Source organism: Columba livia, chromosome 3, assembly GCF_036013475.1.
Source record: "Columba livia isolate bColLiv1 breed racing homer chromosome 3, bColLiv1.pat.W.v2, whole genome shotgun sequence".
Taxonomy (NCBI): domain Eukaryota; kingdom Metazoa; phylum Chordata; class Aves; order Columbiformes; family Columbidae; genus Columba; species Columba livia.
Window position 1 is genome coordinate 66858429 of NC_088604.1, and position 26921 is coordinate 66885349.

Below are 26921 nucleotides of genomic sequence, written 5' to 3' on the forward strand. Positions count from 1 at the left end.
GAAGGATACAATCAGAGATTACACATCAAGGTCAATATTGGTGTGGGTCACATCAGTGGAAAAGAAATATTTTTATATTTTAGTCTTCGTATGGTTATGAGGGAGAGGATTAGAATTTAAGGTGTTCTTGATAAGTTGAGAGGTGCAGTATGAAAAACGAGATGAAGTATAATGGAGACAGGTGCCAGGTATTCCATTTAATATGGAATAATGAACTGTGAAAATATGTATTTAGGTCCAAAAAGGCTTTCTAATGGAGGGGAAGCTCTGGAATAATTGACACAGAGAAGCTGTGACTTATCTGTCACAGGCAGTCTTCAGGAACAGGTTAGATAAACATCTATTAGGAAGGTCATCAGTGTAGGACACGCTGCCATGGGCCTTCTCAAGATTGCCTCTACCTATGTGGTGCCTTTCTGTGCAGTATTTGACCTGCTCACTATCTACTGCAATGTGAGCAATATTTTAGTATAACCAATACAGTGAAATACCTGTATGGCTGTGGGAAAAACTGCTGGATCACTGGCACATAGCAAGGGACAGGCACATACAAGAAGAGGTCCCTAGGAATTCATACTGTGCATGGCTTTCAAGGATAAATGACTTCAGAGAAGATAGTGTCCATTATTGAAAGAATAACAGCTTTCACCTCTCAGCAGATTGCATTTGATGTTTTGACTTATTTTGCCTCACAGGAGATCCTCTTACTCAAAGGTGATGGTGAAGTTAAGCTGAACATGGCCATTGGCAAAGGAGAACAAGCACTTAGAAGCAGCAATGAGGAAGGACAAAAGGTGATACAAAACGAGCTACAGACGCTGAAGGATGTATGGAATGACATCATCAGCACCTCAGTGAACTGGCAGAGGTAAAACGCCTAGGACAACACAGGTCAGATCCTGCCATCTTTGCTCACAAAGAGTGGTACCTTACAGCACATAGGAGTCCATACATTCATTCCTGGTATGTGAAGGGAAAGTTACATCATCAGAGAGAATCAAAATTGCCTGAAAAAAATACATCCTTCTATAAAAAAGATGAGTTGACCTTACCAGATGAATCAAATTTCATATGAGATGATAGTAATTTAAAAATAAATAGAAATCATACAAATTCATACAGTGAAAAACTTAGAAAGGGCTTTCTGAGTTATTGAACACATAGTTGGGCAGGACCAAGAACATCTGACAGATATTTATCTACCTTTTCCTTACAAAACTCTAGGAAGTTTTCTCAATTCTGTCTTTCACTGTGTATTTTAATTAAAAAGTAGATCCTAATATCCACTGCAAATAATCTTTCTTATGAATTAGACTGTTTTCTTCTTGTCTTAACCTCGGTAGTATCACACTGTTGAATTTTGTGTACATGTTTATCCTCTACTCTCTACAAATCCTTTTCCACAGAACTAAGCCTAGGCAGTTATCCCAAATTTCGTATTCGTATGTCTGATTTCTCCTTGCTAAGTAAAGCATTATTTTCATAATCAAATTTCATCTTTTAAAAATTTCTTTTAAGGACATCTGATATTTAAATCCTGTTATCCAAAACAGTTGCAGCTGCTTCTTGTTTTCTTTCATGTGTGGGCTTTACAAGCACTCTCTGTTCCATCACCCAAGTCATTACTGAATAGAAATGGGCACTTGGTGAACTTCTGCATGATTTGACTTCCTTAGTTCTCTAATGAAAACAAAGTCTTCCCTGCATCAGAAAACTCAAAGATCTGCATCAGAAAAGTCACATATCTGTATTTGAGATAATCTGAGTGTGAGGATAACTAGGTCCTAAAAACCAGCTGTCAATGGTGGGATCCATGATGTAGGTAAACTGAAGTTTTTCAACTGAATGTGGTGCCACATTCTTACTTATTCCAAAATTATAATGCAATTATTTGTAGAAAATTATAATGGGCTACCTTTAAGATTTCATGGTAACTTCACTTAATTTTTGTCATAAAATATTATTTAGATTAGGCTAGACCATTACATTTTGAATGAAATCCCTAACACACATCAATTATTAAGTTCAGTGGCATGAGAATTACATTCCTCAACACAAATCCCAGAGAAATCTGGTGATCTGCTAGAAGGATCAATATAGAACAGAAGACAGTACATCTTATAAGTTGTAAATGGGCTATATGTAACTGATTTGTTCTTCCAAAACTTGCCATAATATCTCTTAATTATCAATAATTTCATAGGCTGCTGTAGATTTTATTACTCTGATCATAAAGAACTCCAGCATTTGCTCTGTATTTTACTTTCCTGGTCAGACACTGAAATGTGTTTTTCACTAGTCTGAAGCAGACAGATTGCTCATGTAACCTATGATAGGGAAGTAGTTGTATCAGGTTATATGTAGTAGCCCAAAGAACACAACAATTCTAGAATAGCTTGCAGATAAGTTGACATAGAAGACAAAGATGGGGGAAAAGGTATATTCTAAACATATTACACATGGCTACAGACAGTGCAACAATTAAGGTATAAGCAGGCTTTTTTTTTTTTTTCAGACCTTTCAAAAGTTCTCATCTGTACTGTGTATGTTTCTTTTCATGTAAGCTGCCTAGAGTCTGTCATTGGCCAGTGGAATGAATATCTGGAAAGGAAAAACCAGCTGGAGCAGTGGTTAGAGAAACTGGATCATAAAGTGGAACAGCCTTTAGAACCACAGCTTGGTCTAAAGGAGAAGTTTGCTCAGCTGGACCACTTCCAGGCTATTGTTTCGGAGATAGAGGATCACTCTGGTGATTTACAGCAACTCACTGAAAAAGCTGTGGAACTGTATGAAAAAACAGAGGATGATTCTTTTGGAGAAGCAGCTCAAGAAGAACTGAAAACACAATTTAATGATATCAGAACTGTAGCCAAGGTAAGATAAAGACAAAGGCCTCCATTTCAAGTAAAATTTTTAGATATCTGTATGTGAGGCTAAAATTTCAATTTTCTTAATTTTTAGTAACTAAAGGATTAACTTGAATAGTCTTGCCCTTTGTTATGGTTGACTATAACAAAAAAGTTGGATGTAGTTTACTAAAATTCACTAGAATGAAAAAACATTGTTGGGAATTGAAATTGGTATGGTTAGGATTTTTGAAAAGTGAAAGGCATATATTTTATTCTTAATTTCATATACACAACAATATCTCTGACACACTTCCAGATTTATTTTCATCTAATACTTTTTCATTCATTTATAACACTTTTTTTTTAACCTGAAAAAGGAAGAATGAAACGCCTCCTGGAGCAGAAAATGTATTGTCAGAAAGAGAAATGCTGTTGTCAGAAACATGTATGCCTATATTTTGTGGTGTTTCAAGCCACTAAGCACTACACATGCTATACAGGTATTCTGTTTGGTTTCTAAGAAAGGATACATGAGCGCACTGAGACCTTCTGCTAACCAGATCGTGATTGTGATGACACTAGCTCTGAGTTACAATCTCCATCTTCTCAGCCAATGAGAAAGTTTGCATCTGGAAGAGGCCACGTAATAACAGGCTAATGTGAAATTGAAGTAAACATTGTATATAAATTCATTAAGCTGATGGAAATTTGACTTGAGTTTTCATGTATTGGGAGTAGAGCTGATAGCCTGTAGGTAATTAATCAATAGTCTCTATTAAAAAAAGAGAACCAAAGTAAAAAAGTGGAAGATCTAACAAATTATCGGTTAAGAAAAATGTTAAATCTAGGGCATATGAATTTACTTTAGTAAAAATCTGAATATTTCTCACTAAACTTGATAAATGAAAGTCATTATGTGGAGTCATGCACTTCAGGTTTGGATTTGTTTTATTGCTGTTTGTTGTTGTTATTGTTTTGTTGGGGTTTTAAAAAATTATTTGTGGGATAAGATATACTTTTATAGTCATTGCTTTATTGCTTTAAACACAGACCATGGACGTTATAGCCCTCTCAGATGTATGTAGTCTGTAATTACCACCTATTCAAACACTCTTGTTTTTATTATGAACTTCTGTTCTCTTTTTTCTTCCTTTTTTTTTAATTGGTATGAACATGGTCCCTAGAGAATCAGTGCAGTTTCATCCTTGTATAACGCTACTTCTTTCAGTGGCATTAAATCTGGAGCAATACAAAGATTACTGACTCAATACAATGCTTTTAAACTTGTGAGTATCAGAAGGGAGCTTGGCAGTTTTCTCCTAAAATCAATATGCATCTATGAATTTAATTTCTTAAGCAAGAAAGACAGCTTTGCAGTCTTTGCCATCTTTGCCTTGGGAGAGAACAGCACTGACTGTAACTGGCAGAAGCCATTGCCACCAGAAAAGACCAAGTGAAGTTGTACTTTGCTTCTCCTGCTCTCCTGGTGCTGTATTTTGATGTGAGCAAAATAAAGAGGGATGTGTGGTTGCCTTTCCTGGGGCTCCTTTGCTTCCCGAGGAAGCTATCTATTTAATTTAGAGACAGGCACGTGTTGATATTTTCATACTCTTTTGTTGCATAAAATGCATCAAGATATAAAATCTTTGAGGATTTACTTTAGGTCTTTTTTGTTTAGCTAGTAACCATCATTTGTCTGACACATTCTGGGAAATTATGATGATTATTTTCAGAGGCAACAGTAGGGCTTAATAATCTAACTTGGTTTTTAAAAGCATTGGTTGTATATTGAGTTATTTGAAAAAATGAACAAACAAACAAACAAACTGGAGTTTAATTCATAAGTAGTTTAGTTTGAAGCCAGTTTAAGGACACTTAGATCTAGATTAGAATATTCACATGGGAATAAAAAGCAATTTGATCAGCTCAGTTCACTTTTAGTTAGTTTTGATAAACATTCCTGAGTGTTAGCTCACAAGAGTGTAAGAACAAATCTACCGACTCAGACCAGAGGCAAATCTAGAGTAGTACACTATTTCACCTTTTTACAGTAAGGTAAGCTGATCCCACTTTAAGCTTACATTAGAAAGCGAAGATGGAGCCGTGAAGCTGTCATACATCTATGTCAGGGTATGCGCCCTTCAGGGCTGCAAGGAAAGTGCCTGGGGACGGCCACCACTTCTGATCTGATTGTTAAAATGGGACTCAGCACCATAAGAAACTTTTGCACTTTTAAACTGCAAAGTCCTCATCTCTGGTCTTTGTATGGGATATCCTTCTGACTCTACTTAGCATTTCTAGAGAGTTGATCCTTCTAAATAAGAGTTATGTTTCTCATGGCATGCAGCTCCCTGGAAGGACTCATGGATAATCTGTAAGACTCTCTCCAGCGGTATTGGGAAAAGCATGCCAGAGTTGCACGGCTGCAGCTTCAACATCTATTAAGCGATACATTTTATGTTAAAGGATGTGACAAAATACATTTTTGCATACATTTTCAGAAGACTTCTTCATCTTTTGCTCCAGTGGAACACACCTGTCCAGACACTCTAAACCAAACTTTGTACAGTGTAGCACTGTGTTCTGCTGCTGTAAGCTGTGCTCTATTCAGCATTCAAATGGATGCCATAGAGTCAGACTAACACTCTATCCCACTGTATGCTTAAAGCCAGAACAGTATTTAAGAACTCCAATGATCCTTTTATTTTCTTTCTTTTTTTTTTTTTAATCTGAAACGATAGGAGAAAATGAGGAAAGTGGAAGATATTGTGAAGGATCACTTGCTATACCTTGATGCTGTGCATGAATTCACAGACTGGCTCCATTCTGCAAAGGAAGAGCTGCACCGCTGGTCAGATACATCTGGAGATACATCAACCATACAGAAAAAACTGGCCAAAATCAATGTAAGATAAGTTTCATTATTTCATCTGCAGTTCAGACCCTATGCTCTAAAATAGGCCAGAGCCAAAAAGTTGTGGGATCTTGCTCTTTGTATATTTGAAATAGTGATTACATTTCAGTGAGCTGAAAGCAAGCTTTCTAAGCTATGTTTTCTTTTCACCTCCCTTCTCATATTGAACTGCTGGAGTAAAAGTACGATCAGACCTGAATTAGCCACAGCACACATGGAAGCAATTTGCAAGAGCGGAAGCCCAGTGGCATCACAGAAGAATGTGTCTTAGTTGATTAATGAATACTGCTCTGGCCTCATCCACAAATATACTTTCCTTCATGAGCAGAGTTGTCTGAATCAAAGTCAGAACCCGCCTCCCCTGACTTGCATGAAATGTAGCTGCATAAAGCAGTGCAAGGGTTATTCTCCCAAAACAAAGTAGAAATGTATGATGTGATTCCTTGTGTATAGTCTCCTTACTCTGGCATCCATTCATACGCATTTGAATGCCTAAACGAGTTACATATTTCTGAATGCAACATTAAAGCAGGCTCCTGCCAGATGTTTATGTTCAGATTTTCATGCTAGCAGCATTTTACTCTTCTCTTAAACATGAGAGAGTGGGACAGTGAACAGGCTACTAAACGAGGATTCAGGATACCTGAGATCAAATTACAGATTTGTTGTACATTCTTGGATTGTTTGTTTCCTTTGTGCTCAAACTCCCCATATATAAAACAGAGAAAGGAGGAGATAATAGTTTCTAGCTTGTAAGACAGACAGGAGAATAAATAACATTACTCCATGCAACGTTTGAGATTATATTTATATTCTTCAGCTTCTTAAGCTGAAAACTCCCAAAATTCCCTTGTAGCATTTGTAAGATTGAAATAAGACACTGTAGAAAGAATTCACTTACTAAAAAAAAAAAAAAAAAAAAAAAAAGACATGTGCAACCAATTATGGCACATCACAGATCATGGGTAGGCTGTAAAATGCTTTTTCTGAGCAACACAGTTGTGTTTTTGAAACTGCTATGAGCAGCTACATACCAGTGCTGCTTATGTAAAAGGTCACAACTAAGTTACTGTTTTCCGCATCTTAACCCAAACAATATTTCCAGTATCTCTCTCGCCTAAGCTTAAGAAACTTTCAGTGTCACTCTTTAACCAGTGTAAACCCCGCACACTCTCTCGCCTGTTTTATTTTCATCCATCCCGGGCTGCGTTCCGCCGCCCAAGCGCCGCCGCCGCAGCCACGGCTCGGTGCGGGACGCTGTGCGCTGCTCCGCCCCGCCGCCCCCCCCCGCCTTGGGCGATTTCCCCTCTCTTTCCCAGGGGTGGCGGTGGCAGCTCCGCGGGTTACCATGGCAATGTCGCCTTGCAGGAGCTGGTAGAGTCTCGGCAGATCGGCGCGGGCCGCCTGGGCCGAGTGGAGACGCTGGCTCCCGCCGCGAAGCGCAGCACGACCGCCGGCGGGTGCCAGCTGCTGGCTGCCGAGATGCAAGCCCTGCGCTCGGACTGGAGGCAGTGGGAAGAGAGCGCCTTGCGGAGCCAGGGCAGCCTGCGGGAGGTGCTGAGCCAGATGGCCCTGTCGGAGCGGGAGTTCGCGGAGCGGGTGGCGCAGCTGGAGGAGGCGGTGCAGCGGTTCGGGGGGCTGCTGGCCGCCTGGTCGCAGAGCCTGGTCCCCCTCGACAGCCGGCACACCGACGCCGAGGTCGTGGAAAGCTGGCGCAAGGAGAAAGTAAGGTTACATCTCTTTTCCTAGCTGCTTTTTGGTTGTACATGTAGCGTTACTGTGGGCAGAAAACTTCTGCCAAGCCGGGCTATCAAGTAGAAAATGATAAAATGTATTTGTGAAAAATATTTATATGAATTCCAAACTTCCCAAACTTTTTTTTTTTGTAACTGTAATCATAGCAAGCAGTGTTTACAGATGTTTCTCTCCTTGGCCTCTGCTGCACAAGGCTTACCAAATGCTGCCTGGATCTTAGATGTTAAAAACAAGGCTTGCCTCTGAGAAACTGAAGGAGCTGGCACACCAGCTCTGGACTTCTATTCCAGGTTGCTCAGTGTTTCAAGCCAGAGTAGCACTTGATCAGGCAAATGTGAAGCATTTCCTAAAAGCCAAGTAGCAGCTGGAGCTGTTTCTTACTTACAATTTAACAGGAGTGCATTGAGCTTATACTTTCCATTTTTTGAAATATCTTTCACATTATGCACATTGAGATCTTGTCCAATATTTAAAGAAGTTATACTAGAAACAAGTATGCTTGCTATTTGCTTTGCTATGAAATGCAGTGGAACTTAGAGAAATACAGAGGTTGTTTCTGCTCCTGCTTTTTTTCTAGCAAGAAATTCCACATGGATTTATCACACACACACACACTGCTTTAGATACATATGTATATCCACAACAATCAAAATACATGTTTTTGTGTATCTCGACTAGTGTGAATCACAGATGTTGAGAAAAGATACAGAGCATGTCCTTTCCAGGGTAGTGTTGCAATAAAGCAGTTTCAGTAAAGGAAGAGAGGTGTGTGATGCCTGCTTTCTGACTCCTTGACTGAAGAAAAAACTCAGAATACCTTGTCTTTGAACTGAGATTATAAATCTCCTCCTCCAATGTCTGTGCCAAGTTATTTCTGTGGCTTCCCCTTTCACAGAATTCCCTGACACAGATTTATGGAACCTGCTTGCCTGAGTGCCAATACATATCTGTAGGAATGACATTACATTGGAGCAAATAATCATACAAATATGCAAAGTCTTCCATGTTTATATGCTTTTGAAAAGGAAAGGAAGATACGGAATTGTCAATAACATACAACAATGATTATCAGACATTTTTTTGTTTTATAAATGTAGAAGTACTATCTTCAAAGGCTATTGCTTTTTTTAGTGTTAGATACACTATGTACTGTAGCTCTATGTAACAACACTTTGTTTAGGCAGATGTAAACTTTAGTTAATGAGGGAAAATGCAGAGGCATCTCAAGACTTACTATGCAGAGCCCTACTATGTAATTTTATGTATAGTTAGAGGAAATGTGACAGAAATCTTTCCATTTCTGGTCCCCAGGGATAGGTCCTATTGTGAATGTAAAATAGCACTGCAGCTTTCCATTTCCATTGTCTCACAGTGATTCTGTTGCCATGTAACCCAAGGCCATGAGTTAAAAATGCATTTCACAATTCTCAGAATCAGCAAGCTCATTCTGTTATTCTGTTATACTCAAGCTCTGTTCCTTTAGGTATGTGCAACATAATAGCACATACCACAGATCTTGAACTTGGAATTTGGGAAATTATTTTGGTAACTGTCAGATTCAAAATTAAATCCAAGTGGCTGCAATGGTGCTATCAGTGTTTCTGTGTGGAAATATGCCGTAGTTAAAAGTAGACAGTTTTGAAAGTTAATGTTCCTGTTTGTCAATAAGCTGTGCCTAAGGCTGTATGTCATCAGAATAATCTTAGTAGTTACTGAGGTAGGTTATTTGACACTGAAAAATCTCGTTGAAAACAGGCAATTCTAACCTTATGCTGCTCTTAGGAGATGCTGGCTTTCTTTACCAAAAAAAGGCTGTTAGTATTTCATTATGATGATTCCTCCCCTACACAATTTGTGACATCATCAGTTTAAGTAATGTCCATTGTGCTGCTCTTCCTAATGCTTTCAAAAAAAAGTCCTGTATGCAGTTTAACATAAAGTAAGATAAACAAAAAGTAGTTAGTTTACATTCTTTTCTGAGCATCATTGCTAGTACATAATTACTTAATTCAAGTGCTACTTTATATGGCCTTGAAACAAACTGTTAGTGTGACTATTTCAAGTATCTTTTAATTATAATTGAACAGATTTCAGGTGTATGAGTGACTCAAAGCGGATAAAGTCCATAATATGAGCATCAATAATGTAAATCAGAGGAGTCCTGAAAATCTGCTGTAGCAAAATATCTTTTCATACTTGCAAGAACACAAGAAAGTTTGTACACATAAAATATCTGAAATGTCTCTAGACTTAATTTTACAGGGCTTCCCTGTGGTGTATAAATGCAGACATATTTCAGTAATGTTAATATAATCAAGCTGTGAACATGGTCTAAGCAACTGTTATCCATAGACAACGCATGCTTGTAGTTTTATTTTTCTCAAAATGGATAGTTGTGTTTTTTCTTCTTGGCAGTTCACATACTATGAAGAAGAAGTATATGTATACATATTTTGTACTTGCTCGGAAATGCACAATATAGATCTTAAAAAATTCATTTCACAGCTCTGCAGACTTTTTCAGGAAAAGGGACGTGAAGCAAGTACAAAGTTGCTTGTGGGCAGCCTACATATGAGCTGCTTCACTGGCTTTTGTCCATTTGCTGTTTTTACTAAGTCTGTTCATTGGCTTGCTAGACCCTTGCTAATATTTCTTTTAACTTTTGATTTACATAAAGGTATATCTGTTTATTGCAGAGTTTGTTAGTACTTTGCAGTGAAAAGTCTACTCTGCATTTTTATCTCTGTAATGTAGTTTGTGATATTTTGAAAACCTTCTGCATATATTTTCATGTACATCATTTGGACCTGTCCTGAACATTTAATTTTGTGTTGATAAATTATTACAAACTGTTTACTATGTATATTTTCAATCATCCTTATATATCTATATATAGATATAGATATTCAGAAACATGATTTGGGGACTTCCCTTTCCCACTTTCATGTCCCTATTTGAATTTGTCTTTACTTCCATGTGATCTCTTTCTTAAGTTTATATTGTACATTTCTTCCAGATTGGCACTTTGATTTAGCCGAACTAATCTGTATGTGCCAAACACTATGGCCTGCCTGTGCTGCAGAACCTCTGCTGTGGTGGATGTAATGAGCTAGAAATCATCTTTTTTCCCCTCGTAGTTTAAGAGGAATGCCTGAAGAATTTAGTTCTAATGAGACAAGGAGCCAAGTCTGCACAGCTCATTATGCTGGAGTAGCTGGCGGGATTCTGCAGTGGAGATGCTGTGGACGTCAACAAAGACTGTTTTTGTTGGAGTGGTTATCACACCTCTCCCAGTGACGTAAGCTAAGCCAACACAAGCAATTTTTTTGTTGGCTTAGCTGTCTCCAAAGCAAGAGTCTTTCCAGTGCAGCAATGACAGGCAGTAACCCATTTACTCTCACAGACTGTGAGCAGCTGTACTTTTTCATTATGAAGCCTTCTGTGAAGGAGTTGAAGTTGTTAAAAGCTTTGTGCATAAGTTAGTTTTTTGGATACAGTTCAAAACTGTTTTTATTGAACAAGCTAAACTCAAGCCAACAGGCCATTTATATTTATAGAAACATATTATTTGCTATTCTCTAGTTGTATGGACTTTTATATGAAAACAGCTAACTGACAATACCATAGCTCATTTATTAAAATGAACTTTGTAATTTAAAGCATTCTTTGAGAACATTTTGAACTAAGAAAGTTGAGGCTTCCAGAATTTTCGCCTCTAGAAGCTCATAATTTCAAATAAGCTTCTCTACATTTGACTGCTAAAATACTCTTGAAAGTGAACATGCCTGGATCATAAATGAAGTTGAATTTAAATTCTGATAAATTTTTATTCAAAAGATTTTATTTATTTATTTACTCACCAGTATTGTTAATTTGTTTTGTATTAACAGGAAACTTTGGATGCTCTGGTGAAGTCTGAACATATGACAGATGAGATTAAAACTCAGTTAAATGATCTTTGTAGATTTTCCAGAGATTTGAGTACTCATTCTTCAAAGGTTTCAGGATTGATTAAGGAGTATAACAGGTACATTCATCTTGTTTATAGTTAATCAATCCCATGTGTGAGTGTGTGGGTGTGAGCTGTCTTTTAGACACCCGTTAATTAGAATTTTAGAACTAGAAACAGAGGTATACAATAACTACCGTCATTCTTTTGATTTTGGTGTCAATAGCAGTTGTAAAAAGTAGCTATTTGGTTTTTTTTTTTCCTAAAAGCCAGGCTAGCTATGTCACCAAACTCAAATGAAACTAATGTATATCCACATCTGACCTATGACAGGAGGAATCCTTTTAAGAAGCTGTGAGGTAGCATTGTGGGTTACTTGTCTGAAGGAAGAACAAGCAATGCCAACTATTTAAGATATTTTTCTTAATTTTGCCCTTCAGTTTACTTTTCTTTGACTGGCTGGTTTCTTGAAACAGGGGAGCTAGCATTTGCTTGCTTTCTCTCAGATCACTCTATCTGATTTACTTGGGAGTGTGACACCCGCATTTCAGACACAAGATTCTGGTTTTGCTTGCAGCGGGTTATAGCTTTTGGCTCCTGTAGCTGCAGAAGAAGGATGCGATGACCCAGGTTGATCCCTTCTAACATTATGAACTTGATTGAGCCACAGAAGCTAAAATTGGAGCTGCTGTAGTTCCGCACCCTGTCCCTAGAGAGAGAAGGGGGCTTGCAGAAACTGTTCATGCTTAGGTACACTGAGTCACTCTGGAAACACACCTGCCTTATCTGTGACACTTATGTCCCAGTTTACATGCTTCACTTTTAAGGGACTGAAAGCCTCTAATCGATTTCCTGGTGCCTCAGTGAAATACTTAAAGCTGGTAGGAGGAATCCAGGTTAACCTAACCTTACTGTTGTATTTTGGAGAACTAAGTAAAAGCACTGTCACCTAACAGAGCCTTTTCTCCCTCCCTTGCTCACTTCTGCTTCCCTGGTGTGATAAACCCAGCCTCTGCCTGCAAGCTTCAAAAGGATGTCAGAGCAAAGAGCAGATCTTGCAGCAAAGATTTCGGACAGCTTTCAGGGACTTCCAGCAGTGGCTGGTCAATGCAAAAGTCACCACAGCCAAATGCTTTGATGTGCCTCAAAACATCAGTGAAGCTTCGGCAAGTCTGCAGAAAATACAGGTAACTATAGCAGTAAATTATTAGTCTAAAGGACACCTGATCGGTTTCATATAAAGCTCAGACTGAATTGTTTAGTGAATTAGTGGGTTTTGTTAATGTTGTTATTGTCAACACTAAAGGTGACTAATGACAAGGAAATAAACCCTTTTTTTTAGTGTGATTTGTTTATTATAGTTGTTGGGCTACAGTATCTGTGTAGTCATTGTCTCTCATAGTAGTTTTCCTTGTTTGTTTCCTTTTTATAATATGAAAAATGTTTTAGAAGTAGGAAAGTACTGTAGAATCAAAACAATATCAGAATTGGGACTTAGTACCTGGATTTATTTCAAAGATATGTAAATATTTTTCCTCATATAAGAAAATACAGCTCCTGTGGTGCAAGAAGAGAGTTAAAACATATGCAGTGTGAGCAGGCATTCAAAAAGTGTATTTTTCATATAAAGCTAAAACGAGCCCCAAAAACTCTATGGATAGGAATGTCAATTAAAAGTTTATTTTAATAAAGCAAGTGAAAGAAATACTTTTATGAATATAATTATAATTTTATCTGAAAATAGCAAAATGAGAATTACATAACGAGACTGTTAAACCTTCAGTTAGGTAGTAGAACAGAAGAAATTCACAGCAATTTCTTAGGAAATACCAAAACCCAAATAACTTCCTCCTCCTTTCGGTAAATTCACTTTCCCTTGCTTAAACTGTTTACTTAAAAGCATAAACAATACTGTATTAATATGTCAAAAACTTTAACTACCCCAAAATGAGACTATGTTTAGAGGAAATATCAGGAAAAAAAAAATCCTGGTAGTTTTTAACATGAAATATAAGAGTTTTAGCAAGGTTGTTGGTGTTGGTTTTGGTGTGGTTTGTTTTTTTCCCAAGAGTGGTAAGATGTTTTTTCTTTAATACTGCAGCACCTTCATAGCATAAAACCTTACTTTGTTTTCCTATTCCTTGAAAGCTGCTTTAGATGAAATACACTTTTTTTTGACATGCAGTGACTGCCTTAGGACTTCTAGAGATGTCCTGGTAACTTGTGTAAACATAAAGAATTATTTTTGTTAAAAGTTAATGTTCTGTCTGTTAGAACATTTGCCATCATTAAGTCACAAGGCAATTATATCTTTGATTTTAATATAGCCAGAACTTGAACAAAGTATTTCCAAGCTAACAGACCCTTTACAGTCTCTACTAAGATCTCTAATGTAACTCAGAATTAGAACCTGATTTAGTAATCTTTCTAATGATCTCGTTACTTCTGAATGTGGATGTAACCTCATGATTATGGATATAAAACTATTTTTCTATCACATAATCATGACAGTAACAGTTTAAAATATTGGTATTAAAGACTACTACATTCTTTTGAGTCCTAAATGCTCACAGAGTCTTTTAATAATTACGAGTTATAAGAAAAGTATCCCAATGGATTGTTTCCTTACATTTCTGTGTAATTTTTGCATATGCATGTTTCAATACCAGCATTGTACAACATTTCTATGAAGAAAAATATCTTAACCAGGGGAGGTAAATTAAGGATGCAGAGGGATAAATCCCACAGTTTAGACATTGCTCCGGGTCTGAGCATCAGCCTTTACCCTTAGACGCTCAGGGAAGGCCCAGTGTGGCTGTTGCCCATGGGCAAGGCTTCAAGCCTGCCCGTGCTTCAGAGAGGGCCCTGGCTCCTGCAGTCACCTGTGCCAGGATGCTGGTTGCCCAAAATGAAACTCTCACCATTTTCTGTACCATGGAGATTTAAAGAAGTATAGTACCCAATTAAATGACCAGTAATGTTGTCACGAAGTGCAGAACACACAGGTAATTCTAGAGCCTTAATATGTACATTATTCAGATGCATGGCACTTCTGGATTAAGTAGCTGTTGTTCCTAAATCACATAAATATGAATGATATTAAAATGGAATGCACCAGAAGGTGAGTTAGCATATTAATGCACAGAAACAATAAACTCTTATCCCTGTTAAATTTTCTGGTAGCTTGCCTTTGACCTTTACTGCAACCTGAAGTTCACCAATTATCTTATTTGATTACTATTTTTAGGAATTCTTATCAGAAAGTGAGAATGGGCAACAAAAAGTAAACCTGCTAGCATCCAAAGGAGAACTGCTGTGCTCTGTTTTACCAAAGGAAAAGGCTAAAGTTATCCGGGACAAATCTGCTACTGCTAAAGAAGATTGGAAAAATTTCATCACCATCCTCCACCAGAAGGAATCGACATTGGAGGTATTGAACCAGTCACAGTGGGGAAAGATAGATCTAAATCTCCTCTCTGCTTTTTTTTTTTTTTTTCAAACAGCACAGTTTAGATTTCATATATAGCTGCATTTATGATGTGACAGAACTTAGCAATAGCTGTTTTCAAGAAGTCTTATTTTTCCATTTACTTTTTACTTTTGTTTACTTATCTCCTTATGACCTGATTCCACTTTAAGTGGGGTGTTTCATGCAGAAGGCTGTTCTTCAGAGTGACTGAAAGTAGCAAAGACAGCAGTTGCTCAAATTCCTTAACATGAGCCTCATCAAATGTACTGGATTACTAAAACACAGTTTCTTTTTTAAGGACAGTTTTAGCACAGTCTTCGGACACTGGTGCTGATTGAATAGTCACAGTATACTGCATAAATGACGCTCTTATTGCAAACTGATTAAGTGTTTTATTTGAGCAACTTTTAAAATAAACCTCAGTGCCTTTCTCTATTCTGAACTCATGATTCAACCAGAATCACAGAAGGTGAATATCTTAAGAAAATTAATCTCTTTTAAGGTCATAAGTTTGAAGTTCAAAAGGTCTTAGCTGGAATTCCTTGCATGACATAGGAGAATGAAAGTTTCTAGGCATTCCTATTTAATGCTGCTTACCTAGCTGAGAAGAAAGTTTAAATACAGTTAATACATCATGTATTAGAGACTTTCAAAGAAAATTCTCAGGTAGAAGGGATTTACCTTTCTTAATCTTGGGGTTGCCACAAAAAGGTGTCCTTAAAGGTTAGTCTTTACAGGCAAGAATTTTTCAGTCTCATAGGTTTAGTCTTTCATTCTCATGTTTAAGTGATAAGGCTATAGCTAAAAAGAAAACTAAATCACTTGTAATTCTGACACAGGAACTATGCTGTCCAGGTTTCTATTCTATGAGAGTTATTTCAGATGCTCCTTTTTTTCAATCATGCAGAATAAGTCTACAAGAAAAATAAGCAGGCGTTTTAGGTATGTCTACCTAGGACTTTATGCACATGTTTTTATAACCAAAACTTTACACTAGAAAAGAATATAATCAGAAATTATCCCTAGGATTGGGTTGAACTTAGTTAGTCATACATCTCTTAGGAATAGTCGCAGCCCATTTAAGGAGGAGTCAGTTTGAATGACTACAGTCAGATGTTAGGTAATTTGTATCCCAAATCAGCTTTCAGACTGTCTTAACTGTGTGAGTTAGACTTAAATTGAGTCAAGGCTCATAAGATCTGTGAAGTTTTCAGTTTAAAGGAAATTTGCTTCAGCCTCAACAACTGTGTAGACATTGTTGCCTCTGTCTTGCCTCTTAAAGAGGTACTCTCTCATACTTTTTGTTTTCAGTGCCTGTTTGTGGGATGGGAAGGAGCAAAGCTGGTGTAATTTATTTTGAAAAGTTGTGTATTTGGCTGCAATTATACATACTTTTTTTTGTGCTTGATCTGTGTGTTGTGCATTGCAGTTATGCCCAGTGCAGTGAGACTGTTGATAACATTCTGCATGTCTTCCCAGAACTTAAAGATTCAGATGAAGGACTTTGAAGCAACTGCTGAGCCTCTGCAGGAGTGGCTGACCACAACTGAGAAGATGGTACAAGGAAGTAGCGGTCGGCTCCATGATCTTCCTTCCAAGAGGAGAGAACAGCAAAAGTTGCAGGTGATTTCTTATAAGCCTTTTCAACACAGCCAGACTTTCCTATCCCATCTTCTTGATCTCATTGTTTCCTTACAAAAACATGATCATTCCAGCATCCTGACTTCTAAATAAGATGAGAACTGATTTATTTCAAAGATTGCTGTTGGTGTTCCTGTCCCATCAGGTTTTGCATCTCCAAATTTCTTACGACATGCTGCTTCATTGCTGTAGCTGTATGGTGTGCCTTAGCACGCTTGCTATGTGTCACTTTTCTTTTTCATGGGGCCTTCATGCTTCTCTTTCTCCTGCATTCTTGCACCCACTCTTAATATTAATGTGCTTGTGCTTTACAGTCTGTCCTTGAGGAAATAAGCTGCCACGAGCATCAGCTCAACAGGCTAAAAGAGAAAGCTCAGCAGCTGTGGGAAGAGCAAGCTGTCAGCAAAAGCTTTATGCGCAGAGTGTCTCAGTTGTCTTCTCAATATCTTACTCTAAGCAATCTGACAAAGGTAATGCACCTTGTGTATGTGCTTTTAAGCAGTTCGTTTGATGATGGTGGGGAAAAAGACTGAAATGTGGAACACTGTGGTTGTCTGACTTGTCTGCTCTGAGCTAGCTATCTGGTCTTTCACACTGGCTTTAAAGAGTGAGAGGTTAGGACCTGGATAATTCAATGAACTGTCAACAAAATGGAATGGTGATTTGTAATTATTTTTTTTAAACGTGTTTTGATTAAAAGTAAATTCCACCTGATTATACAATATTTTTTCCAGATGCAAAGCAAGGTGGGTTTGGTTTTGATTATTTCAAGCATCAAGGACATTTTAGTTATGTAATAAGAGGCACCTGAAAGAAGTATTTTTCAAAACATAGGAGAGTTATTTTTTTAGAAATTACAGAATACAGAAAAGTTATTACTTCATTGAATCCTATAATAATTGAGTTACTTGCATTGTAAGTATCTTTATCTAAATCTAATAGATTGCCCTTCTAAAAAAATGACCTCTCAGGCTGCTTTTGAAAGTTCATTGAGAGGCATAGGCCAAACTCTAAAGCCTCAGACTGGCAACTGAGTGTTTAACTCAGTTTTGGGTAGTGGTGCTTTACAAAGACACTTCACCATTTAACAGTCCTCCTATCTCCGCTGTGCAAGCAGATAAGAAGGTCTTTGTATCAGGACTGTTTTTTTGTTTGTTTCACAAAGTTCCAGTCATGAAGTAGGCTTGATACTGGATTAGGCTTACAGTTACTACAGTAATGAGAGTAATTAAGGATATAAGTGTGTTATAGGGTAGCAATTCAATTCAGAAGGTGTTTAGATTTGGCCAGTTGCTAGTTTGATAATTTCTATATTTTCTGTGGAAATAAAAATTATGAGGCATATCTAGAGCTGTATGACGTAGTGAAACTGATTGTATACATGGCCATAATAAATTTGCATGACTACAACATGAGAAAGGGAAAGATGCGTGAGTTACTAACATTGACTTATGTGGACAGAACTCATAGGAGATGTCAGGATGAGAACAAGGAGTCTGAGACAGACAGTACATATGATCCAGCCTATGAGAGAAATCCTGAAATTCTTTGGATAGCCATGAATGCCTGAGAAAGATCCCTCTCTGTAACTTCCTAGGCCTGTTTCACTGGCTTGACTTTAGTTCCCTGTCACTGTGTGAAATATGTTCTGCTTTGTATTCCTGTTCACTTTAGGCCTTTAAGCAATGTAACTTGAGGGGTTTTTTTAATTATTCATAGGAGTGTCAGTGATTTTTTTTCAGAAGAATGGTTATAGCAGTGGGAGTCATTAAGGAAAACATCTTTCTTTTCCATGTATCAATAAAGTAATATTGCTGCAGTGACATAACTTCACGGGCTTAAATCTGTCTTGTACATTGTCAGATTTCACAAGTTATCTTCAGCTGTGACATTGAAGTGGAGTTTAGGTGTTATTTACCAGATGTTTAAGAAGAGGTGGAAGCCAGAAAACTCTCATCTACTTTGGATGAGAGGAGATAATTATGTGAAGCTTTACATTGAGAGAACAAGAAAGGGCATTTTTGAAATTTTCGTTTGTATATTATGTTTGGACAACTCCTGTGTGTGTATTCAAAATTCATTCCATGTTCAAGTAAGTGTACTTCTAATTATCAATGCATGAAGAGAATTTCTGTGTATATTTTATGAAACTCATTCTCAAATCCATAAGTAAGTGTGGGGAATAAGTAATCCTTTGAATAATTGCTAGTGCTAATTGCTGTGTGAATTTCAGGAGAAAGTTTCCAGAATGGATAGGGTCGTAGCAGAGCATCAACAGTTCTCCCACAGTGTCAAGGACCTCCAGGACTGGATGGCTGATGCAGTTCATATGCTGGATTCCTACTGTCATCCCACGGCAGACAAGAGTGTTCTGGACAGCCGGATGCTAAAGCTAGAGGTATGGAAACAATAGGCACCAAAACCTGCTCTTTTTACATCTGTAAAAAGAATATAAAGATAGGATACTTTACAGTGTTTGTTGCATATTAGTGTGATGACTGGTGTCATTCAGACACTGATTTTCAACTTACCCAAAAGAAAGTTTTGGGTAAGTTTTCTGTAAGAAGTTTTCTGTAAGAAGGATATAGGGAACCTTATGACATGGAAAAAAATGTATATATGCAAATTCTTAAAAAACGCAAAAGATATTGTGTGGCTGCTGAAGGTTAAATTAAAGTAGTAAGATATTCATGTCTATTAGTTTAATATATTATTTCCTAGATCTTGCAGATGATATTAATTATTTGGAACAGCTTTTCCTATATATAAGAGATTGTAGTAAAATACTAAAATTATACTTTACCTTTTGCTCATTGAGTCTTTCGAGTTTTTAGGCTTTTTTTCATGCTTTTAGGCTTTTCATGACTTTACATAGTGTTAGTGTTTGCAACTGTGCAGCTCCAGGAGCTGAACTCTCTAAGCTGATGATGCTAATAGTCTACTGATTCATATGTTGACACCTTTTTGTTGCAGATAGATCCTAGAATTGAGAACTTTATTTCAGCCCTGTAGAAGTGCTTTGTCATCGTATCTTGTTTTCTCTATTAATGAATCCTTCTGTTTTCCATCTAAATGACATTCCTTTTGGAATGTCAGCTTTTACACCCAACAGTACCTTCTCTGGTACACTGTAAGCACCTTCACAAATTTCATTAAAACATCTCTCTCAATTAAGATTTTTTTTTTTCTTTTTTGTTATAATGGCCTAAACCTACCCTTTGAAAGTCACATTTTCCTTGTGAAGCCCAGCTGAGAACCCCAGTATCCCTCTTCCAATTGACTGTACAAGCTGCTAAATTTGATCAGCTCATTTTCCAGTAAAGCCAGTTAGTATATTCATACCCAGTTAGTGATAAAAATAGAATAATATCTGCTGTCCTTTTAGGGACTGCTGGCAGTGAAACAAGAGAAAGAAATCCAAATGAAAATGGTTCTGACAAGAGGAGAATCTGTTCTTCAAAATACTTCTCTGGAGGGCGTACCAGTGATTGAAAAGCAGTTGCAGACCCTGAAGGACAGCTGGGCTTCTCTTCTGTCTGCTTGTATCCAGTGCAAGAGGTAAAAAGCTTATGAGGTGCAGAATGATGCTTAGCAATAAAGCTAAGCTAATTCCCAGAGTTATTATTATGGGAGTCAAATTCGAAGAAAATTGCTGCATGTGCCTAAAATTGTAAGTCTAGAGGCCTTAAGTCACATGTTCACTTGAAGTAGAAAAAGGGAAGGAAACCGTGTGGGATCAAGCTTTGCTTAGGCTTCTTGTCAATATACTCTTAAAAGTGGATTCCATGTTCATAATCTTGTTGTAAATTTTAGTTCGAGTTGCGCTTGATGCCTTGATTTGTTCTCAGAAATGAGATCTTTTCACAGACATTAACAGTTGCTCTGTCAAGGTCCTGTCTGGTTTTCCACTTGCTAGCATTTCATGGAAGGTACCATATTTACAATGTGATGGTCCAAGTAATGGAATAAAGAAATACAGGGGAAAAAATACAGCCTTTTGTGGTGGAGCATCAATAATTGCAAATACTTCATTTTAAAGCAACAAAATTAATTAAACATTAGAGTGCAGCAACTTTGAATGTATGCAAAGGGGCAGAAAGTTTCTCAATCTGGATCTCATACTTTCACTTGCATTTCATTTACTAAAGCTAGAACACATCAGTTAAAACTTACAGACCTCCTTAATATTCCAAGTTTGTAAAACTTGATTTCTCTTTATCGGCCAAACAGTGCTCCTGGTTAAAACCTGTAAAGTTTTAACAGCTCTGTCTTAGACTGCTTAGCTTGTGGCATATCTTTCTTATATATAGCCTAAAATAACTGTATATTACTACATATCACTGCTTAAATAGCTTGAGAACACCCTCTATCACAACAAATATGTATTTTTACATTACAGTCAACTGGAAGGAGCTCTTTCCAAATGGACAAGTTACCAGGATGATGTTCGTCAGTTTTCCAGCTGGATGGATAAAGTAGAAGCAAGCATGAATGCTTCTGAAAGGCAATATGCCGAACTGAGGGAAAAAACAGCTGCCCTCAGCAAAGCAAAGGTGTGTTCGCTTTACAACAAACAAGCAACAAGCCTATATCACCTTATAAGCAAGAAAAAAGGCTGAATAACTGCAAGATTAGTCTGTGATCTTGTTTTAATACTACCCATTCATTTCTGGTTTGCAGCTGCTCAGTGAAGAGGTGTTGAGTCACAGCAGCCTCTTGGAGACAATTGAAGTGAAAGGAAGTGGGATGGCTGAGCATTATGTCACTCAGCTTGAACTCCAGGACCTTCAGGAGCGGTATAAGTTCCTCAAAGACAGGACAAGGGTACAGTTTTTCTTGATAGCACTACTCGTGTTTTGTCGGCAACAAGGAGAAAGACAAAGTCATTTCATTGATCATGTATTTTGCACTTAAATGAGGAGTAAAAGTTTGGGGACAGCTCTAACTTAATGTAACAGAAAGTTATTAAGGTGATTTATCAGTCTGTCTTCCTGTACCACTAAGCTTCAGATCTTTTCAGAAAGGTTCTAAAAATCTGAATCTAAAAAAAAAAAATTCTAGGAAAGCTCAGCACCAGATACAAACTTTTCATCTTGATGGAAGTCTGGGTTTTATGTTTTCTTGGTTTGATGATACACTAGGTATTTATACATGTATGTAAATCTTTTAACAAGCAGGAGGCAGTAACAAAAACTGAAGAACTGCTTAGCTTACATCAAAAGTACCAAAGAAATCTGAAGGCCTTTGAACTGTGGCTGGAGAAGGAACAGGAAAAACTTGACTGCTTATCACATCTCGATGGTGATGCCCAGAAACAGGAGGCAACACTCCGAGACTTACAGGTAGATAATGTGTGACACCCTACTTGTAATCTTACTTGTAAAATAAGAGAATAATAGTAATTACCAGAGGAAAATTGTATCTTTTGTTTTGTCTGGAGAACAGCTTGGAATCACATGGTATATAAGTACTTTGCTGCTCAAAAGTGGCTCCATTAAAGGAAGTGGAAACATTGTCACTTATTTCCAGAAAGAGTTGTCAGGTCTGAATGATATCTGCAGGCATAGTAATGCTTTCTTGCAAGTGCTGGATTTGTTTTATATGTTGGCCTACCTTTTCTTTTTTCCTGTATTTCACAGAATATCAAAAGTATTCTTTTGATTGAGTTTCATCTCTCATTGTTTGCAGTGCAGATGGATCTACTTTCAGGCAGTTCTAGTCATGTAGGGTCCCATGGTGAGATGGGAAGACAATTACTGAATCACTTAAGTGACAACAAATGGTGAAAGTGTTGTGCTTCAGTGATTTCTCAATTATGATCTTAAACTAACTTGAAATACTTTCGTACCTGTTGTTTAATTAGCAAAAGGTCAGTACTTGAGTTATGAAATATTTATTACTTTATTCAAGATACTGAGAAGGTCTTTGTATGACCAGGGACTCTGCATATTATTATATGTTTTATGTTTTAACAAGACATATTATATGTTTTATGTTTTAACAAGACATATTATATGTCTTGTTATTATAGTTTACAAAATCTGAATCCATTTTGAAAATCTGAATATATATATCTCAAATAAAACTAAGAAGACACACAACTGTATTTTTTTGAGACAATTTCCTGGTTATGTTTTCTAATCAGACTGAATCTCTTCATTCTTTCTAATCAAGTTCTAATAAGCATGAAAATGCCACACATGTCCAGAAGAGGGTATCAAGAATTATTTTGGAATGATGTCTTAACCATATGTAAAAATAAACAGATTTGTTTATTTTAAAAGACTGAAACATATTAAATTTAAAACAGATTCAATTTTAGGATCAGTCTCACAGCTAGAAAGTTTTGTGTTTAAGGCTGTGCTGATCAGATTGCATCCATCCCATGCCAGCTCAGGCAGCTAATGTTTCAGAACTGATTATAAACTTAGCAGGAGGGGAAAGAATCTAATGCATGCCTGGTCAATATTTTTGTCCAATTCACGTATCAATAATAGTGATATTTGTTTTGCTTTGTAAGTAAGCATGCCATCATAAGTGTTCTTAGAGACAGGGTAATATGTGTTCAACCATAGATAACTAAAGGGAATATCTAGATAACATGACACAACTGCTTTTGTCTCAAGTAGAACCAGGGCTTTGTTTGCCATGTGTGAAAGCAAGTTGTTAATGTCGGGTATGTATCCATTACTCTGCCTTTACAGGAACTGCAGGTCCACTGTGTGGAAGGACAAGCATTACTAAACACTGCTGTTCATGCCCGAGAGGAGGTGATTCCCTGGGGCGTTCCCCAGATAGAAGAGCGAGCCCTGGAATCCTTACGGCAGGATTGGCAAGTTTATCAGCACAGACTTTCTGAAGCAAGAAGCCGATTAAATGCCACTGTGAGCAGACTGAGGTTGATGGAGAAAAAATTTCAGAAGGTTAATGACTGGCTAACAGGTCTGGAGGACAAAGTTGCTATCAGGAGTGGGAGGCAGTCTGGTAGAGCAACAAAGGAGATACAACTTCAACAAATGAAGGTAAAGAATATAGTTGAGGCATTCCTCAAACAAAATACCATGTGAGGTTTCCACTAAGTTCCTGGTTGCACTGTGAAAATGACAACAAGCATTGAAATTCATTCAGAGGCGGTCCCTAGAATAATGGATTCAAGAGAGTTTCATGCCTTCTGAGTCTGGGTTTCTCCCATTTTACTGGTAAAGCTATGGCTAAATCAATGTTGAAATCTCATAGGAAGGTCTGCAATTCATGTGCTCTGTGGTGTGTGAAGGCATAACTGAGGACAAAGTGTGGTCCTGGAGTGGGAAAATGTGGTTACAAGAGTAAAATGTGTTAAGTCTGTGTTACGTCTGCTGTGCTGATGTAATAATTCTCCTAGTCACTGCAAGGAGAAGGCATGGTTCTGAATAAACACAGGAAGCAGATTTGAAGAGATTCAAGATTACACTGTACAATCACCTGTAAAACTCTGGGCAAATTCTATATGAAGTCCAGGTTGCATTTCTATTATTATTTGGAAAAAAAAAATGAATCTACTTTAATGCAATGCAGTCCATATGGTATGCTAAAAAATCTGGTATATTCATCATGTTAACCTTCATCAGATTCTGGTATATTTTCATGTTGTAAATCCGTGTTTACAACCTTTTTTGTTTGGTTGGTTGTTTTTGTGTTTTGTTTTGTTTTTTCATTGTTTGTATGTTTGTTTTGGGGTTTATTGTTGTTGGTGGTGGTGGTTGTTTGTTGTTTATTTTTTTTCCAATGTGTTTCTGGCTTTGTTAAAAATAAATCCCTGTTGTGTTTGAATCAGTCATATAACCTGGTAATGTCTTTGTCATAGAAGTGGCATGAAGAAATTACAATCTACAAAGATGATGTGGAGGAAGTTGGGGTACTGGCTCAGCAAATACTAGAGGAAAGTCTCACTGCAAGTAGAATGGGAAGCCAGGCTACACAGCTTACGTCTCGCTACCAAACTCTTCTTCTTCATGTCTTGGTAAGTAATGAAAATTAATTCATCTCAACACCATAAATTGTCAGTTAAGAAGCAAGTATGAGCAGACTTTCTTAATTAGCCTTTATCAGAGTTTATTCATTACTGTAGACTCAGTAATATAATATTCACATATATATCCATATATATATGTATACAGACACGTAGATTTCATTGGACTAAGTGTATTACAGAACTATAATCAGGATAATGCCCTTTCAAAAATACTCAGCATTGATCAGATGTCATTACCGCCTTTTTTACAACTCCAGGAGATAAATTCAGAATTCAGTACGTTTGAATGCTGAGTGGCCTCTAGAAAAAAATGTTCAGGTCATCAGTGAAACACATAGATATAGGGAAAATTTGATAAGGCACAGTCTTCAGGTCACTTCAAGTAGTAAATGTCTCATGGTACCATAATCACAAGTCACAACTCAAATTTCAAAATATAAGTACCTTTTCAGTGTTTAGTATTAACTCAGTTTTGACATTAGTGGTTGCTATATGTACAACCTGACAAGAACCCAGAGAAAATTATCCACTAGATATGAAAGAACTCAAAATCTATGTGTTTAATCTTAATATATCACATTTTATTAATAAATTATTAATTGCTTATAACAATTATACACATCTGGGTGGTTCTTGTTTCTTCTTCCTATCTTCCTGTTTTGTTTGAAGGAGCAAATAAAGTTTCTGGAAGAAGAAATACGTTGTATTGATGAGTCAGAATTGGCTTTTAGTGCTTACACAAACTGGTATGAAGCTACTAACAAGAACTTCAGAACCGTGATCACCAAGGTTGACGTGGTTGATAAAACAGCAATGGAGAAAAAAGTGCAGAAACTAGAGGTACAGCTTTCTTGAATGCAGTTTTTGTTTCTGTTCACCAGAAAGAGGCTATGTTTTAACATGCATCTTAGCTGTCCAAAATTCTGACTTCACCTTGACAAGGGGTTCTCGTGTCGTATACACATTAGATCACAGTTCAGTTGGTGTGGTTATGAATAGTCCTAGAAAATATAATCACACCCTTCCATACAGCATATTTGTATATGCTTAGTTTTAGATTAAAACTTAAAATAAATTCCCCTATCAAGGCATCCTGCTGTGTATATTTTATACCAGTATGCACTGTGGCAAGAAGTGCTTCTTATTTCTCCTCATTTAAATAACTGAGCAGTAAAACTCGTGTTTCCTCTCTGAGTTGTAGATGGCTTTTTCATATGTCCTTCAGCTTAAACATAATATACTAATGGAAAACTTTCATTTATTCCAGAGTTTGGAATATGGATCCTTTCCTGATAGCCCTCAGTTTCTGTGTTTATCTTCAGAAGCCCATTGTAGAACAGAAATATTTGCTTTTTTGGTTTCTTTATAGTTTACCATACCTTAACTCCATAGTTTACCATACCTTAACTTTATAGTTTACCATACCTTAACTCCAGGCAATTTTGTAGAGAAAAGATCAGTTTCCCTAGCAATTCATTCTGTGTCCTTAGCAAAAAATTAAAAATCAAAAAAACCCCATCCAACCAACCAACCAAAACCTAGCCTCTTACTGATAATAGAACTATAATGAATTAAAAAAAAAAAAAAAAAATTAGAAAAGGCGAGAGCTTGCATACATTTTCTGTTACCCAACCCCTCCTTTACAGCTGCTATTGAGTGATATGGACATAGGCCACAGTTTACTGAAATCTGCCCGTGAGAAGGGACAGCGAGCTATAAAGTACATGGAAGAAAATGAAGTTGACCAGTTAAGAAAAGAAATTGAAGATCATGTGGAACAGCTTGAAGAGCTAGCTGGCTCCATCAGGAAAGAACACATGACTTCAGAGAAGTGCCTTCAGCTGGCAAAGGAGTTCTCAGACAAGTTCAAGGCACAGACTCAGTGGCTCATGGAGTACCAAGCCATGTTACAGGCTCCAGCGGAGCCAAAGAGTGAACTCTATGAGAAGAAGGCCCAATTGTCTAAATACAAGGTGAGAAAAGGTTATATCATCGGACTGTCATATTGATTTTGATAAGTGACACATCCTCTGATCTAGGTGCCTGTTCAAGGTTCCTCAATAGATGTATGAGATGTATCTGCTCTGGACGTCCAAATCAGCAGCAAAGTGAAAAGATGCATGATACCTGCACCTATGAACCAGAGTGAGGACCTGGATTTGAAATGTGAATGTCCTAATAAGGCTTCCACATCTAAAATTTTCCTGTTATGGAGAAAAAAATATTTTATGAGTACACATATGAGTAATTCTGTTGATATCAACAGAGTTAACTGCTGTTTAAGAAAGGACAAATCAGTTGGTCTTCACTGCAGATGTTGCGTCTGTTTACAC

The 26921-nt window shown here is 37.3% G+C and overlaps 1 protein-coding gene across 20 annotated transcripts in view; it reads left to right on the plus strand.

Moving 5' to 3' along the window:
- Positions 1-26921, plus strand: part of SYNE1 (spectrin repeat containing nuclear envelope protein 1) — a 300382-nt gene that overhangs the window by 142564 nt on the left and 130897 nt on the right. For 19 of the 20 annotated variants that reach the window (XM_065057381.1, XM_065057392.1, XM_065057386.1 and 16 more), the window contains 18 exons: positions 696-868; positions 2565-2874; positions 5591-5755; positions 7132-7488; positions 11409-11545; positions 12477-12654; positions 14715-14897; positions 16416-16559; positions 16892-17047; positions 18811-18975; positions 19963-20135; positions 20977-21130; positions 21258-21401; positions 21755-21919; positions 23282-23599; positions 24421-24576; positions 25258-25428; positions 26235-26561. In XM_065057381.1, the coding sequence (XP_064913453.1) occupies positions 696-868; positions 2565-2874; positions 5591-5755; positions 7132-7488; positions 11409-11545; positions 12477-12654; positions 14715-14897; positions 16416-16559; positions 16892-17047; positions 18811-18975; positions 19963-20135; positions 20977-21130; positions 21258-21401; positions 21755-21919; positions 23282-23599; positions 24421-24576; positions 25258-25428; positions 26235-26561 (3576 nt within the window). The remainder of the gene's footprint in view (positions 1-695; positions 869-2564; positions 2875-5590; positions 5756-7131; positions 7489-11408; positions 11546-12476; positions 12655-14714; positions 14898-16415; positions 16560-16891; positions 17048-18810; positions 18976-19962; positions 20136-20976; positions 21131-21257; positions 21402-21754; positions 21920-23281; positions 23600-24420; positions 24577-25257; positions 25429-26234; positions 26562-26921) is intronic. The other variant, XM_065057387.1, reaches the window with a different exon arrangement.